The sequence below is a fragment of the Jaculus jaculus genome, chromosome 1 (assembly GCF_020740685.1).
Source record: "Jaculus jaculus isolate mJacJac1 chromosome 1, mJacJac1.mat.Y.cur, whole genome shotgun sequence".
Taxonomy (NCBI): domain Eukaryota; kingdom Metazoa; phylum Chordata; class Mammalia; order Rodentia; family Dipodidae; genus Jaculus; species Jaculus jaculus.
Genome location: NC_059102.1, coordinates 48,186,817 through 48,205,030, shown reverse-complemented (window position 1 = coordinate 48,205,030; position 18,214 = coordinate 48,186,817). Strand labels below are relative to the sequence as shown.

The 18,214-nt window shown below is 40.6% G+C and overlaps 1 protein-coding gene across 1 annotated transcript in view; it reads right to left on the bottom strand.

The window, feature by feature from the left end:
- The window catches only part of Atad1 (ATPase family AAA domain containing 1), a 33,515-nt gene extending 15,520 nt beyond the window's left edge, over window positions 1–17,995 (bottom strand). The window contains exons 1-6 of the mRNA XM_004653197.3: window positions 17,872–17,995; window positions 10,617–10,791; window positions 5,613–5,711; window positions 3,668–3,788; window positions 2,012–2,212; window positions 351–457 (exon numbers count right to left, since the gene is read on the bottom strand). Of these exons, the coding sequence (XP_004653254.2) occupies window positions 351–457; window positions 2,012–2,212; window positions 3,668–3,788; window positions 5,613–5,711; window positions 10,617–10,778 (690 nt within the window). The 5' untranslated portion in view covers window positions 10,779–10,791; window positions 17,872–17,995. The remainder of the gene's footprint in view (window positions 1–350; window positions 458–2,011; window positions 2,213–3,667; window positions 3,789–5,612; window positions 5,712–10,616; window positions 10,792–17,871) is intronic.
- Window positions 17,996–18,214: the final 219 nt, after the last annotated feature.

Here is an 18,214-nt window from a genome sequence, read left to right as displayed (position 1 = left end):
CTGTAGTCTCCTCTTTCAGGAATTGTCTCCACAACCTGAGTGTGTGCTCACGACATAGCACTACTTTTTGGTTATGATTACTGACAGAACCAGGGTGAACATATGATCATCATCGGATTAAACAGTCCCACAGTAGCAACTACACAGTCAGTGTTAACTCCTCTAGTTATGTGAACCTGAATGCAAACCTCAAAATGAGTGAAATTTATAAAAACCATATTCTTTTTTACTCTCATCATTAAAGTGTAAAAATTATGAAAAAACTTATGTTCAAAAGTTTAATAAGTAGTCCACCAAATTTTCTATAATAACAAAAAGGCATAACTTTAGGGAAGATTTTGCTCAAATACCTGGCAGCTATGATCCGTATCCAGTCCATCCCAGAGGCTCATAAACTGAGCTTTCATCATAGCAGTAGCTTCATGGTCAGAACTGGAACGGTTTCGTAGAAAGGAGTCTGAAAGGAAAATGTCCTTAGTCTTAGAAACTGATTATGGAGTATTCTTTCTATAATTTAAAATTATTTAGTAAAAAGCTGATAGCTTTATGAAACGATGAAAAGGGCTTGGGAGTTATTTATGCATTTCTGACATAACTTTGGTAAGTTGTTGAGCAAATTAAAACAATCAATTTCTAATCTTTCCTAAAAATATACTCAAGTCGACATGTTGAAGAGAAACAAAGGATGTGATACTGAGAGGCTGGTAAAGGGGTCAAGAAGAGTCCTAGAGGAAAGCCTGTGTGCCTTAGCCCTACCTTTCCAGCTATCTGAACCTTGTGTGTTCTTAATCATATGATTCTATACTTTGTTCCTCATAAAAAGACAGGAGAAAATGCTAGAACTTCTATTAAGTGGGAAAATATAGAACACAGTGAACATTTTAAAGCACATGTGCTAGCATGCAGATGTGTAATGTACGCATGTGTACATGATAAAAACCCTCTAAGGAAATAACAAAATAACAGTCATCTCTTCCAGATGCTCTTGAGGGCAATTTTAAGTTGAAGTGTTTCTCTGTCTTTTGCCCGAGTGGTATGTGGGTACTGCATGTATATATATTCACCCTTCTGGTGCCACACGTGCTCACCTGTGGCAGGGTGTATGTGCCTGCACTGGCCCGAACAGAAAACTGGGTGTCCATTCCATTGCTCTCTGACCCATTCTTGTTTGAGCCAGACTGCATTGGGTGACTCCTACTTGCTGCCATAAGCTCTGCTGACTTCTGGCTCTCTCCCTGACTCATTACAGGAGTGGGGATGGAGGCATGCATTGCCAAGCCCAGCAGATATGACCGTACTGAAGATTCAAACTCAGATGGCCTCAGGCCACCCTTCATGCTTCCACAAGAAGCACTTAACTACTGAGCCATCTTTCCAGCCCTATATACAGTTTTTAAGACTGTTTACAGGGATAGCAAAGAATTTGTGAACACAGATGGATAAAGAGGAATAATACTGATGTAACTTAACCATATTCAAATTTAAATCACTATAAAGGAACTGATTATAAACAAAGTGAAAGGACAGTCGAGAAAATATTTATAATAATAAACATCAATGAAGAATTATCTAGATAAATATAAATACTTCAATGAAAATCTAGCAATTTCAAATCAAATGTAAGCAGGAAAATAAAAAACAATGACAGAATGCATGGTTTTAAAATTGATAAAAATGATAATGTTTGAAAAAATAAGTATTATGAAGTATGTAGAGAAATAAAAATTAAACACTGGTGGGTATAACAACTTTTGGGGGGACAGGGTCTTGCTCTATGTCCAGGTTGGCCTACAACTATTTTTTTTCATACTGACCTTGAAGGGCACTCGACGTTCTCCTTTGGGGGTCACATGCAAGCACACGGCGCACACATCTGATCACACACATATGAATATGCCACACGTAACACAGTACACCATGCATACTCTACATACACACACATAAAGGTTTAATCTGGTTATCTACACAGCACTTTAAAAATGTTCACATTCAAAAACATAGCAAAGCATACCTATTTCATCTATAAAGATGATGGAAGGCTGTAGCTTTATGGCAAGAGAGAAAACAGCAGCAGCCAGTTTCTGAGATTCTCCATACCACTTATCAGTCAGTGTTGACGGCTGCAGGTTAATGAACCGACAGCCTGCTTCTTTGGCTGTAGCTTTGGCAATCAGGGTTTTCCCACAGCCTGGCGGCCCATAGAGAAGAACACCTAGAAATCAGGTAATTTTATTATTAACTTGACAAAGATGAGATTCCCTTTAGTTTACAAGGTACTCAACAGATTATAAATTCTACCCACACAAAAACTTCCCGAATATCCAACTGTTTTATTAATGTTTTGATGGTAGAAATGGTAGTGGAACAGATGGCATCATGTTTTAAATCCAAAATAAAGGCATGGATTTGGAGACTATTACAACCTTGAACCTTCTCTCTTCATGAGAATGTTCAGTTCAGGATACTAAAAACTGTCATCTTGACATCTAACTTCACACCTCTGCCAATGCAGGACAAATAAAACCATCTTTGCAAGCTAACACAGCACTATAGTTACCTGGCTAGACTAGCCAAATGGGGAAGCTCTGGATTCAACTGAGAGGCCCTGCTTCAATAAACAAGGTGAACAGCATTGTGGAAGACACCTAACATCAAACTCTGGCCCACATACAAGCACACACATGCATACCACACACCAAAAAAACAAAAGGATTACATGTAGAGATCTTCATGTCAGCACTCTCAGCTCTTAAATTCCCAGGTTTCCAAAGTGAAAACTAATGAGGAGTAAGAGACTGTTTCCTCAAAGAGTGTATTTAATTTCCAGTTCACCTGCAGTGCAGTATTTTCAGTCCTGTAAGAATCACTACTGTCTAAAAATGGACCACTAGGAAGAAAAAAATTACTAAGCTGTGAACTAACAAAATCTTGTGTTTGCTTAAAAACAAGTGTACTTTTGGATTAATTTTCTTTAATCTTAACTGTCCACATTTTAATTTATTTAGATAAAGGCACTACTGCCAGGCATGGTGGTGCACACTTTTAATCCCAACACTCATGAGGCAGAGGTAGGAGGATCACCGTGAGTTCGAGACCACCCTGAAACTACATATAGTTAATTCCAGGTCAGCCTGGGCCACAGTAAGACCCTACCTTGAAAAACTAAACATAAATAAAATAAAATACAGGCACTATTATACAACATGCTAAGAAATAGGGTTTATGTCCAAATTTCAGGTGTGAAGAAAGAACGATTATTTATCAAATAGCTCTCAACAGTCTCTGGAGAATCTGATTTTTCCGGGGGGGGGGGGGGGGTTAGAGAGATGGCTTAGTGGTTAAGGCACATGCCTGTGAAGCCTAAGGACCCAGGTTCAATTCTTCAGGCCTCACATAAGCAAGATACACAAGGTGGCACATGCTGGAGTCTGTTTGCAGTGGCTGGAGGCCGTGGTATGTCCATTTTCTATCTCTGTCATTGTTTTTCTCTTTCCCTCTCTCTAATAAATAAATAAATAAAACTTAAAAATACCAGTCCTCAATAGCAAAGAAAATTAAATGTTTTCTAGACTTTTACAAATACACACACACACACACACACACACACACACACACACACATATATCTGCACACACTTTTTTTTTTTACTATATATATTTTATTATACCTTTTGGAGGCTGCAGAAGCCTGGAATTCTCAAACAAATGCTTCTTTTTGATAGGTAAGATGACTGTGTCTTTCAGATCTGTAATGACATCATCTAGACCTGCTATATCACTCCAAGTAACCTGGCAAAAAATAAAGTCACCATGAATTTCACAAGTTATGTATACTCATAAAAGAGAAAACACAAAGTCGGGTATGGTAATGCATGTCTTCAATCCCAGCACTCGGGAAGCAGAGGTAGGAGGATCGCCATGAGTTTGAGGACACTCTGAGATTACATAGTTAATTCCAGGTCATCCTGGACCACAGTAAGACCTTACCTCGAAAAGCCACAAAGAGAAAGAGAGAGAGAGAGAGAGAGAGAGAGAGAGAAAACAATCCCCCAATGGCAAACCATTATGTAATCTGATCATTACCCATGAATAAAAAGTTGAAGTTGAAGGCTGGGGTGACAGCTCAGTGGTTAAAGGACACTTGTACTTGCAAAGCCTGTCAACCTAGGTTCAATTCCTCAGCCAACAAGTGGCACATTCATTTAGCATTTGTAGTGAAGAGACCCTAGCATGCCTATACACACATATGCAAATTAATTAACTTTTTTAAAAGTTTGTTATGTAATACTAGTAATAACTTTTCACAGAACAAACAAACTGACATGGAAAAAGGGATTTTACAATCAATTTTCTACTACTGGCCAAAAAACACAAAGTCTAGCAGTGTTGGTTGCTGGTAGAGGGCTTTCCCTAGGTTTAATCCCCAGCAAAGGAAAACAAAACAAGTAAGACACCAAAAACTACAAAAATCTAATAAATGAAGCTATGTGTGGTGGCACATGCTTTTAATCCCAGTACTCAGGTAGCAGAGGTAGGAGGATTGCCATGAGTTCAAGGCTACCCTGAGACTACACCGTGAATTCCAGGTCAGCCTGGGCTAGAGTGAGACCCTACCTCAAAAAACAAAACAACAACAAAAAAAAAGTCTAATGAACTCATTCCATTCATAAAGAATTACTTCATCATAAAAAGACAAAGAGCCAGTATGAAAGATAACCTAGCAATGGCTTATGAGAGAGTTCATCAGCAATGTACATGTGTTGTAAATTTAAATTTTAGGTACAGAAATTAAAATTTAGAAATTTAGAACTTTAAATTTTGGATAGAGTCTAGACTCACCAAATTGGCTCCTGATTTTATTCATCAACAGTAAAACTATCAAAACATATATACATATATATGTATATCTATATGTATGTATGTGTGTATATATATACATATACATATATATGTATGTATGTATATGTATGTATTTGTTTTTCAAGAAATAAAAGAAAAATTGACCTCAGTTTTTTAATAAAAGTGAGTTTGGGAGTGTGCTGGGTATGTAGCTCAGGGGTAGAGCTCCTGTTTGGCATGAGTGAGGCCCTGAGTTCAATCCTCAGCATCTCAGGGGAAAAAAGTAAATAAAATTAAAAGGGATTGTGAAAAATTTCTTTTCACCCTAGTTTTGAGCTAGCACAGTAAAAGGGCTAACAGAAGCAATAGCCAGTAACCAAATCTAAAAGGAGTATTAACACTGGGCTGGAGAGATGTTTCAGCAGTTAAAGGTGCATGCTTGCAAACCCGACAGCCTGGGCTCACGTCCCCAGGACCCATGTAATACCAGATGCACAAAGTGGTGCGTGCATTTAGAGTTCGTTCATCGTAGCAGGAGGCCCTGTTGCACCACATTCGCTCTCACTCCCTCTGCTTTCAAATAAATAATTTTTTTTTTTTGAGGTAGGGTCTCACTCTAGCCCAGGCCTACCTGGAACTCTATCTGTAGTTCCAGGCTGGCCTCAAACTCACAGTGATCCTCCTACCTCTGCCTCCCCAGTGACAGGGTAAAAAACATGCATCACTATGCCTGGCAATAAAAATATTTTTAAAAGAAGGACTAAAGATACTTACATGCATATTAAGTGGGTCTACTAGATGAGCAGCAATACTCATTTCATATTCTGAAAGCTTCACATTTTTCACACCAATCTGTTTCATTAGTTTTTCTGCCTAGAATGAACAGAATAGCAACAGTCATTGATGTGATATTTAGATAGTGACATATTAAGAGATATGATCAAGTCTAAAGAGCAACAAGCAGATGACACAAGAATTTAGCAGGGATAATCTAGGTCCTTGGTTTGATCTTCACTACTGTGAGCCCTTAGGTGAAGAAAAGATTTAAGGCTCTAAGCTACAGAGACCAAGGCAATTAACTGCTCTTGAGAACTGAGAGCTGGATGTGCTGGCGCATACTTGTAATCTCTGCATTTAGGAGGCAAAGAGTGGGGGAAAGTTGCAAGTTTGAGGTTAGCTTGGGCTACACAGCATGTGCCAGAACAGCCAGAGCTACATATCAATACCCTATATCAAAAAGACAAATTATAAAAAATAAATGAATAAAAGCTGAGGGCTGGGGGGATGACTGAGCAGGTGAGAACACTGTTGCACATGCATGTGGATCTGAGTTCAATCCCTAATACCCATGTAAAACTCTGGGCATAGCCACACATGTCTGTACCCCCAATATGGACAGTATTAAGAGGGGCAAAGACAGGAGTATTGCTGGAGCACCCTGGTCAGCCAAACAAACTGAAAAAAGAGAGCTCCAGCTTCACTTAAGAGATTGCCTCAAGGACACAGTGGAATAACAATGCAGGATGACTCACTATCTTCCTCTGACCTCTGTATGCATGTGTGTGCACACATAACATCAAACAAAACATAACTTTTGTTTTAGAAAAGAGGTGAACATGGTGGTGCACACCTGTAATCCCAGAACTGGGGGGATGGAGGCAGGATAAGGAGTTCAAGGTCATCCTTCCTCATACAGCGTGGTGGCTCATGCCTGTAATCTCAGTAATCTCAGCACTTGAGAGGCTGAGGTAGGAGGACAGCCATGAATTGGAGGCAAGCATGGGCTACAAAGTGAGTTCCAAGTCAGCCTGGGCTAGAGACCCTATCTTAAAAACTAAATGAAAAAAAATAATAATAAGAAAAAAAAACTAAATGATAAAATGGATACATATATACATATACATGAATGAGGAGATCATGTTCTTCCTAATACAGGGTCCCATGGCTTCCAGGAGACTTAAGGTACGTTGCTTTGTTTCCTGGTGTTATTATCATGACAGGCACAGGTGAGACCTCGAAAGTAAAGTATAATGAGTTAAGGACACCAGAAAGAAAGAAAAAAAAAGAAAAGAAATGGACAACTGCAGGTTCTTTCCTTAAATGAACAGAGTATCTGAAAGATACTCAACTCTCTTCAAATAATCAAGGTACCTAGAAGTGTCTACACAATCTACTTCCAAACGGTTGGGAGATGTTGCCCTTTTGACTCAGGTCAAGGGTATAAGCAACTGAATAAAAATAACTCTAAATAATACAAACATATATTCTTGAAGGCAAAATTAGCTTTAAATCTGAAAGTTCTAGCAATGCAACAAAGCTTTCAGTTAAGATTAAAATGGAAAGCTGGGGAGACGGCTCAGTTAAAGGTACTTGCTTGCAAAGCCAGCAGGGCCTGGTTCAAATCCCCAGTATCCACGTAAAGCCAGATGCACAATGTGGAGTCTGGAGTTTGCAGTGGCAGGAGGCCCTGGTGCACCCATTCATTTTCTCTCTCTCTCAAATAAAATTTAAAAAAAAAAGATTAAAATGATAAACATGATCTGTGCCACAGATTATGCCAAAACACAGCTAAATGGATAAATGCACTGAATTGTTAGAAAGATCATATGAGGTAGGCATGATTTATTTTTCTACCACCACAGTAGAAAATGAAGCTTACCATGATTAAATATTTCCCCTATAAGAATAGCTAGCAAATGACAGAGGCAAGCTTACTGAATCCAAGCTTACCGAAGTTAGAGCCCATACTCTAATCACCACACAGTGCTTTAGATGTTAGAGCCCAGACTCTAATCACACACATGTGCTTTAGATGTTAGAGCCCATACTCTAATCACCACACAGTGCTTTAGATGTTAGAGCCCAGACTCTAATCACACACATGTGCTTTAGATGTTAGAGCCCATACTCTAATCACCACACCGTGCTTTAGATGTTAGAGCCCATACTCTAATCACCACACCGTGCTTTAGTTTCTCCATATACTATGGGATTTGTGATCACTAGTTTTTAAAACTCTGAATCTAACAAACCGTATTTCAATTAAGTCAACATTTTAGAAATATAATTGCCTTTTCCGGATTCCTTTCTTTTAACATATATACCTTCAATTTACCAGCTGTAAAGCTTTTGTGTCAGCTCTGCAAAGTATCCTATTTTTAAAAAGCAGTGATAGGGCTAGAAAGATGGCTTAGTGGTTAAGCACTTGCCTGTGAAGCTTAAGGATCTCAATTTGAGGCTTGATTTCCCAGGACCCATGTAAGCCAGATGCACAAGGGGGATATGCATCTGGAGTTCATTTGCAGTGGCTGGAGGCCCTGGCGCACCCATTCTCTCTCTATCTATCTATCTATCTATCTATCTATCTATCTATCTATCTATCTATCTATCTGCCTCTTTCTCTCTCTCTGTCATTCTCAAATAAATAAATATATTTGGGGGAAAAAAGATAAAAAACTTTAAAAACAAATAAATAAAATGCAGTGATAAAGGCATTAATTTATTCTTCCTTTGTTTTGTGGTATAACTGTGAGGCTGTCCTGTATGTGCTCTTTGCAGGCAACGCTCTACAATGGTTGATTTGATTTTTTAAATTAAAATTTAATTTTATTCTATCTGTAATTTGACAGAAAAAGAGAGAATGGGCACACAAGGGGTTCTAAACACCAAACATACATGCCACTTGGTGCATCTGGCTTTAAGTGGGCACTGGGGAACTGAACCCAGCCCACCAGGCTTTGCAAGTGTCTTTAGCCACGGATCCACCCTTCCAGCCCTAGAACAGCAGCTTTCAACCAGGGACATTTTGCCCTGGCCTTGCCCCTTTTTGGCAATGTCAGAAACCCTTCTGGTTGGTCAAACCAAGACAGGCGTGGTGGCACCCACCTTTAATCACAGCACTCAGGAGGCAGAGGTAGGCTATCTTTGAACTAATGGCAATTCTCCTATGTCTTATCTCCAGAATGCTGGGCTTAGGAGTCCAATAGCAATATATTTTGTCTTCCTGGTTTCAGGCTAGAAGTATTTACAAAATCCTGTTTAATCCTCCATGAACTACTTCCAGATGTTTCTGACTTACATGCAATTATCATCTTCCATTTTAATCTTCAAACTTTATTTTATTTAACTTCATTGATAGAGAGGCAGATATTGAGAGAATGGGCGTGCCAGGGCCTCTAGCCACTGCAAACAAATGCAAACACATGTGCCACCTTGTACAACTGGCTTACGTAGGTACTCGGGAGTTGAACCTAGGTCCTTAGGTTTTGCATGCAAGCCCCTTAACCACTAAAGCCATCTCTCCAGCCCCAATCTTCTAAACGCTAAAACTGCATGAGGGAGCTGGAGAGAAGGCTCTGTGGTTAAGGCATTTGCCTGCAAAGCCTAATGGCCTGGGTTCAATTTCTCCAGTACCCATGTAAAGCCAGTTGCACAAAGTGGCACATGTGTCTAGAGTCTGTTTGCAGCGGCTGAATGCCCTGACACATCCATTCTCTCTTTTCTCTCTATCCCTCTGCTTGCAAATACATAAACTTTTAAAAAATGCCTTTATTTATTACTTTCTTTTCCTCTGTAACTACAAAACTGCATGAGGCCCTCTGACAATCTGACACCCTCAAAAAAAAATTTTTTTTTTCCTTTTGTCAAAGTAGGGTCTTTCTAGTACAGGCTGATTTGAAACTCATAGCCATTCTCCTACATCTGCCTGCCAAGTGCTGGGATTAAAGGCATGCCAGGGTAAAGTGTTTTATACCTATGTTTTCCGATTCAATGTTCTCCTTTGTGACCACAAATTTATGCATTTCTCCTTAACATTACACTTGCTTTTTGCCTCCTAATTCTTTAATTCCTGGCTATTTGCAAATACATTATTTCTGATCCAGCAATACTTGACTTCCTAAATTGCCTGGAACCATTTCAATAAAGTAATTCAGACAAATCTTTATTTGCATTTTTCTGTTCCTACATCATCTCAAAGTCTATTTCACCCATTCTATTACTTCTGTCATTCCATATTTCCAGCTCTTTGCCAGGACTATTGTTTTTAACTAACAGATGTTGTTTCTTCTCTCTCCTAGCTCCAATTCCTACCTCTATACTACTGCTTTGGATATTACCCACCTGCTCAAATTTATTATTGGTTTATCACTGACAAACACAAGTCTTCAACTGGTCAACAGCGTACTTCTATTTTATGGTCAAGACCCATTTCATGTAGTCTTTACCTCTTCATGAAGTTTCTACAGCAAAGGTAATTACACAAATGTTCTCCAACCTATCTAGACTATGTACTATTTCTTTGCTAGTCTTATTATTTCCACCACCCTTATACTTAAGCTCATTTTTAAAAGTATTTTTATTTATTTGCAAGGAGAGAGGGAGAGGGAAGGAGGGAAAGAGTATGGGTATGCCAGGGCCTCTTTACTGACAGCTTACTACCATTATCAAAATGACAAATATCATACAAAGTCAAATGTATACTTTAAGAAGAATTTTTTGTTTAGTCTGCAGAAAAATTTCACCAAGATTCCTCCTTTGCTTCATACTCATGATAAAATATTCTAATAAGGATGCTCATAATAAAATACTGAATATGACTACATAAAAAAATGACTTAATAAACCAATACTTTTCAGTGTAACATTAAAATTCTATAGTAATGCATTTTCATATGGGTTTTATTGAATTTCTCATCAACTTAAAAGTCCTACCATAGTCTTTGAAGAAAATATATGTGCTAATCATAAGAAAAATGATTATTACACATTTCGGCCATACCTGTTTCTGAGCTTCTACTTTCTGCTTTCTTGTTGGATCAATTGCATCTACCATCCATTTGATAGTAAAGTATGTTACTGCACCAAATATTGTTAAGCGGAAAATTAAACCAACAACTTCATTCCGACTCAATGGACGTGAAAAGGCTTCAGCATGTACCATCTTGATTGTAAACCTTAAAAAACAAAGACAAATGTCACTAGGTAATGACAGTATTCATTACAATTGGGAACTAATAAAGTAGATTAAACTAAGCAAAAAAGGCTAGCTTCTCATCAAAACCAAACATTACCTGTCTTTTAAGAATTGTTGCAGGGAATGGAATTTCAAAGGGGAAAGTGTAGGGGAGGAGGGAGGGAATTACCATGGGATATTTTTTTATAATCATGGAAAATGCTAATAAAAATTTAAAAATTAAAAAAAGAATTGTTGCATTTGTGGTCCAACCACTGTGGAAATCAGTGTGGAGGTTCCTAAGACAGCTAAAAATTGATCTACCATATGAACCAGCTATAACACTCCTAGGAATATATCCTAAGGACTCATCTCATTACCTTAGAAATATTTGCTCAACCATGTTTATTGCCACTCAATTCACAATAGCTGGGAAATGGAAACAGCCTAGAGGTCCCTCAACTGATGAGTGGATAATGAAGATATGGCTCATTTATACAATGGAGTTCTACTCAGCGGGAAAGAAAAATGAAGTTATGAAATTTACAGGAAAATGGATGGATCTGGAAAGGATTATACTAAGTGAGGTAACCCAGGCCCAGAAAGCCAAGCGTTGCATGTTCTCTCTCATATGTGGATCCTAGCATCAGATGATTGGGCTTTTGTGTGAGAAGGAAAAAACTCAGCAGCAAAGGCAAGTAAACTAGAAAAGGGATATAAAGGGAAGAGAAAGGAAGGGAGGGGGTTACTTAATAGGATGGTTTTTGTATATATGTAAGTAGAAGAATAGATTAACAGGGGTGAAAAGGCCCAAAGTGAGGTCAGGGGAAGAGATTGAGTAAAGGAAAGGTGGAGGGAGGGCTAATCAAAATCTAAGAGGATATAAATAAATAATATGGAATCTTCCATTTTTGGACAATGGAACACTCAGGAGCTGTAGATTGTTGCTAGAAAATTTTCAGTGCCAGGGATAGGATATCTTCCAGTGAGTTGTTGGCCAGGGAGGTCCCAGATGCCCCCCAATCATTACAGGCCATTGCCAAACAGAAAGCTGGAAAAAGCCATTCTGTATGTGGTTCAATGGTAGAAAGAGAAATCACCAGTGAAGATACTCAACAGTAGACACTGCAAGCCTTATATTTGGGCAGCCAGGCCAAATGAGCCAACGGGTACAGTAGTGACACGTCTATCATGGTGGAAACCAACTGCCCTCTAATTGGACTGGAGGCCAGCTCCATGGGAGGGAATACATCCCTGATACAGAAAACTTAAAACAGGGGTAGACATGAGCCCTAGGAAGTTACGTCTGCTGCTGACTGGCTAAATGTATATACTATGCTTATCAAACTGCCCAGTAAGCACTTCTCTTAATGTTCATACCCTCATATTAATATTACTCTCACTTTTAGTAGAGAATCTTCTCTTTTCAGATGGCAGTGACCTTGGGACAACTCAGAAGGTATCATGGTGCTGGAAAGAAGTGACTGGAGTGCTCAGCACTGCAATATCTCTATGACACTTTCCAAGGCTCAGGGTCTAATGCAGAAGAGGTGGCAGAAAGAATGTTAAGAGCCAAAGGAAGAGTAGGACTCCTTACAACGTGCTCCTCCAGACACAAAATGGCCTGGATATCCATGACCTCATAGTGCCTGACACTACCTACACAAGACCATCATAATAGGAGGAAAAGATCATAACATCAAAATAAAAGAGAATGATTGAGATAGGGAGGGGATATGATGGAGAATGGAGTTTCAAAGAGGAAAGTGGGGGGAGGGAGGGTATTACCATGGGATTTTTTTATAATCATGGAAGTTGTTAATAAAAATTTGGAAAAAAAAGAATTGTTACATTTGAAGGAGAATGACTTTCTTAAATAGGAAGAAAACAACACATTTAACGCTTCTTTTGCAAATAAGTGTAGATTAGAATTTGGTTTACTTACTAACAGAATAATTTTTATATTACTTATTTGCAAAGAGAGAGAGAATGAATATGAATGGGTGTGCCAAGGCCTCTAGCCACTGCAAACAAACTCCAGATACATGCACCACCTTGTGCATCTGGCTTTACATAGGTACTAGAGAATTAAATCCAGGTTATTAGGTTTTGTGGGCTACTGCCTGAACTGCTGAGCCAGCTCCCTAGCCCCCAGAATAATTTAAATAATGTTTCGTCAGGCACAGATAGAAGGACCACTGTGAGTCTGAGGTCAGCCTGAGACTTCAGGGTAAGATCCTACCTCAAAATAAATAAATAAATATAATAGTTACCTTAAGTTATTCTTTAGCTCTTTTTAAGTATTCCAAGAAAATAGAAAAGTGGCTGGGCATGGTGGCGCATGCCTTTAATTCCAGCACTCTGGGAGGCAGAGGTAAGAACACTGTGAGTTCAAGGCCACCCTGAGACTAAAGGGAATTCCCAGGTCAATTTGAGCTAGATGAAACCCTACATCAAAAAAAAAAAGTGACTTGAATACTAACCTAGTTGCAGAGAAAACCAGACAAGTAAACTGTGCTCTGATACAACAGTAAGATTTTTTTTCTCTTATGTATAACGTATTCAGGCACATTTTTTAAAGTGAAGCTCAAACTATGAACTGACTCACTTTTCTCTTATACCTTTTAAAGGTTTTCAAAACCTACTCAAATTCAAATAGGCCATTTTTCTAAATTAATAAGTGACACAAAATTACTTGAGCCATCCTGCTGCTGCCAGGAACTCAGCTAAATATGAAGCGAGGGAACTTTCAAACATTTTGAAGATTATCACAAGAACACAACATTTGCAACTCTACATCCAACAGGTGACTGACATCTAGAATCTATAAATAACACAAACATATAAACACACACACAAATCATCCAATCACAAGTGGGCCAATAATACACAGTTCTAACAAGGAAAAATACAAGCCAGGCATGTGGCGCATGCCTTTAATCCCAGCACTTGGGAGGCAGAAGGAGGATCACTGTGAGTTCTAGGCCAGCCTAAGACTACACAGTGAATTCCAGGTCAGCCTGAGCTAAAGTGAGACCCTACCTCAGAAAACCAAGGGGGGGGGGGAAGAGGAAGAAGAAGAAACACAAGTGGCTAAGAAATACTTAAAAAAATGTTCACATCCTTAGCCAGCTGCTAGGAAAGTTAAAATTAAAATTCTTTTGGGGGCTCAGCGTTTAAGGCGTTTGCCTACAAAACCTAAGTACTAGGGTTTGACTCCCCAGTACTAACGTAAAGCCAGATGCACAAGGTGGCACATGTATCTGAAGTTTGCTTGTAGTGGCTAGAAGCCCTAGTGTACCCCTTTTCAATCTCTCCCACTCACTCTCAAATAAACCAAATATTTAAAAACATTTTAATTGCTTTGATATTTCACCTAGCTCCAGTCAGAATGTCTAACATGTAAACAAACAATAAATGGTGGAGGATGTGGGGAAAGAGAATCCAGCTGTATCACTACGAACAGTTGTAAGCAAGCCAGAAAGATATATACCCATGTTTGTTGCTGTACTATTCACAAGAGCCAAGATGCAAAACCAGACCGAGTGTCTGCCAAAAGATGAATTGATAATGTGGTACAACAAAATTTTATTCAGTTGTAAAAAATATTATGACATTTGCAAAAAGAGAAAGAAGGTGGAACTAGAGATCATTTCATTAAGTAAAATAAGCCAGACTCATAATGAAAACATCACATCTTCTCTCATATGAGAAATCTAAATTTTTTTAATAAATTATTTATTTATTTATTATTTATTTGTAAGCAAAGAGAGGGCACTTCAGGTCCTCTAGCCGCTGCAAATCAACTCCAGGTGCAGGCACCACTTTGTGCATTTGGCTTTATATGGTTATTGGGAACCTGAACACCAATTGTTAGGCTTCACAGACAAGTGCCTTAACCGCTAAGCCATTTCTCCAGCCCTCTAAATTTAAATATATATGTGCATGGATGTGTGTAGGACATGAAAGTAGAAACTAGACAATGAGAGGAGGAATATAGAGAGAACAAAAAAGAAAAGAAGAAGAACAGGAAGAAGCAGCAGCAGCAGCAGCAGAGGAAGAAGGAGGAGAAAGAAGAAGAAGAAGAGGAAGAAGAAGGAGGAGAAGGAGAAGATGAAGAAGAAGAGAACAAGAGGGTAATGGACTATGCCATGAAAACAGAAGGGGTAGTATTTGGGAGGCTAAAGGATACCAGAAGGGAGTTGTATAAGAAGCATAATAACATATATGTATGAAAATGTCACAAAGAAACCCAGTCATTTGCATATCCAATACTAAATGAGTAAACACTTAAAACAGAAGGGCTATAAAGGTCTATGAAGGTAACTCTTTCAGGAAAGTGTTTGCCCACAAGCATGAGTCCAGTACCCATGCGAAATAACAGGTGTGGTAGTGAGGCATGCCTGTAATCCCAGAGCTGGAAAGGGAGAGACAGAAGGATCCCTGGAGCTTGCCATCCAGCTATTTGCCTAATTGGTGAGCTCCAGGTCATTGGGAGACCTTGTCTCAAAAAGAGGTCAATGGCATTTCTGAGGATGACACTCGAGGTTTTCCTCTGGCATACACACACGGGTATACAGATATGAACATGTCTACACACATATGCACACACATGTAAAATAAAATAGCAAAGAAATATCCAGAATAGAAAAATCCATAGGTTACCAGAGGATGACAGAGGGAAAAGTTGGGGGAGGGGAGGATGAAAGTTCATAGCTGAGGGTAGTGGCACCTACTATTCCAGCACTTGCAGGACTAAAAGGAAGATCCAGCATTGACGTATACACAAAGATTGTCCCCAACAGCAAACAAGAGAATATAACCTAAGAGGGGGGAGGTGACTCACCTATTTTTGTATACAATATATCCCTAAGCTGCTACAATCACAGCCACACTTAGAGCAGTTATTCATTGCAGTGTCAAAAGGTAATGCCCACACAAAGACACTTAGCAGGGATAATGTGACTATCACATGTTAAGAGATAGGACCTCCGCTTCCAACAACACCCATAAGCTGAATGCTATGAAGTATTTAAGGCAAAAAAAAAAAAAAAAAGATGTATCACATTCATGTAAAAAGCAAAAAATCAGAATTTGGACAGTTCAGTGACAGGTAGTAATTAGTTGCTATAATGACTAATATCCATATTCCTTTAGCTCTAAAACTGTTACTCTTCTCGTTGACACTTTGTTAAAAGGCTCTACTTCTCTCTTTGTCTGGAATAGCTCTAAAAGCTTTTATTGTTACTGTTTTTGTTTTTTTGAGGTAGGCTCTAACCCAGGCTGACCTGTATAACTCACTATGTGGTCTGAGGCTGGCCTCAAACTCATTGGTGATCCTCCTACCTCTGCCCCCCCCCCAAGTGCTGGGATTAAAGGCGTGTTAACACCACACCAGGCTCTAACACTTTTTTAGTGGCAACTGAAGAAAAATTGTCCATCCATTTAATCGTCCAACAGCAGCACAGCCAGACTTCATCAGTATGGATTCCAAAAAATGGGGACACACGACACTCTACTTCTCAAAGAATGTGAAAAATTGACTTTGGTCTTTATTCCAATAAAGTTGAAAAAGCAGTTGCCAATAACCCGGTATGTAAGATAAGGGTTTTAGTAACTTAAGTCTGTAAAAAATTATGTTTCCAACAAAAAGTTTCATGTGTTCAAAGTTTGAGTTGGAACTGTATGTAGAGGTATAATCTAAAATGCCAGAATTCAGGAAGCTAAGGCAGGAAGATTACAGGTTCAAGGACAGCCTAGAGTACAACAGGATTCAAGAACAAACCTAAAGCTACACAGCAAGTCCCTATCTCAAAGAGCAGTTGGTATGATAAAATTGCCATCTACTGGATAGCCACTGAATTGCATACACATGGGCAAATTAGGACAGTGGGCTGTTTCCAAAGTACATCCCAAAGTCATCAGGAGAGTAATCATTTTTAATCCTATAAAAAAAAAAAGCTAAGACACAAAACCCTTTTATCTTCCTTCCTTACGTAATGCGGTACAGATTGAGGACCAACAGTATCGTTTCTAAAGCAGTCTTTGAAATGACTTCAAAATCCTGAAACGAAACAGAAACTTTCTTTGTTGACTGTAACTGAAGACATTTCCCACAACCTCCACAGATGAAGACGTACACACTCATCTATGGCTCTTACAGCACTGACACATCTTCAATGTTAGACCGTTACAGTAACAAATCATTACAAGAGTACACAATAAAAAGCCCCGTGTGCAGTGGACAGGAAAAAAGGTACTTCGATGTTGTGTAAATACTAGGTTCAACAGAATAATACGCGAATAGGTACATATACACGGTGCTCCACACAACTAAACATATCGCAGTCATGCACGGTTATTTTCAGGCAAAACGGGATTCTAGATAGTTTCCTTTCAACGAGCTCTTCATTCAGGGTAGAAACTTTGAAATCAGACTAACTTTTTATCGAAGAGCACTTTACACGGCCGGAGGAGCTGAGCACGGCGTTCGCGCTGCAGTGTTTTCTCTCCTAGGCCACTGCAGGGTTCTAGGTGGGCTTTCTAAAGCTCCCAAACCGCAGCCCTGGGGACCACCAAGGCCATGCGAACCCGGCGTGTGACAATGGAAGGCCTCTGTCCAACCTTCACGTGGAGGACAGGTCATTATCGTCGCCACCCTCGGGCAAAGCCTGGCGGGCCCTTGGGGAACCACCTCCTCGCGTGCACAAAGAGACCGCAGAGCCGGTACAGCCAGACCCGCTCATCCGGGCCGGGCACCGAGGTTCGGGGCGACCCCCGGCCTCCACGGGCTGCCCTAGGACAGTGCCCTGGCCACGACCCAGGTGTCGGGGGCAGCGCCGAGCCGTCGGAGCCCGGGCCCGGCGGGCAGCCAAGGCGAGGCCGGCATGCCCTTGGAGGTTAATCCGCGCTGCACAGCGAGGGCTGCGGGGCGCCGGGGGAAGGGGGAGGCGGAGGCGGGGAGGGGGGCGGCGACGCGGCCGGGCGTGCGGGGCGCCGGGAGACGCTTCCGGCCGGCCCCTCCCGCACTCCCGGGCGAGCCCGCATGCATCGGGACAGGCCCGGGCAACCCGCTACTCACCCCGACACAGCGCCAGAGGCAATTGAAACCCTCGCCCGGCCATGCACAGGAAGGAAACGCCGCCTGCGACAGGACGCTTCCGGCCCGGCGCCCCGCACGGAGCATGCGTGGCCCGCCGCCGCCTCCGAGCAGGCGCAGTGCGAGGGACACCTTGGACATGGCGGCGGCGGTGCTCGCGGCCCGAGCGGCTCGTGTACTACCTCCGGTGCTGCCGAGATGGTCGGGGAAGGTGGAGTGGGTGCGCGCGGCATTGGCCGAGACCCCCCCCCGCCGAGATCAGCCGCTGAGGGTCAGAGATTGAACTGCAGGAGGCACTTGCCGTGGAAAGCGCCCGGCCTGCTGT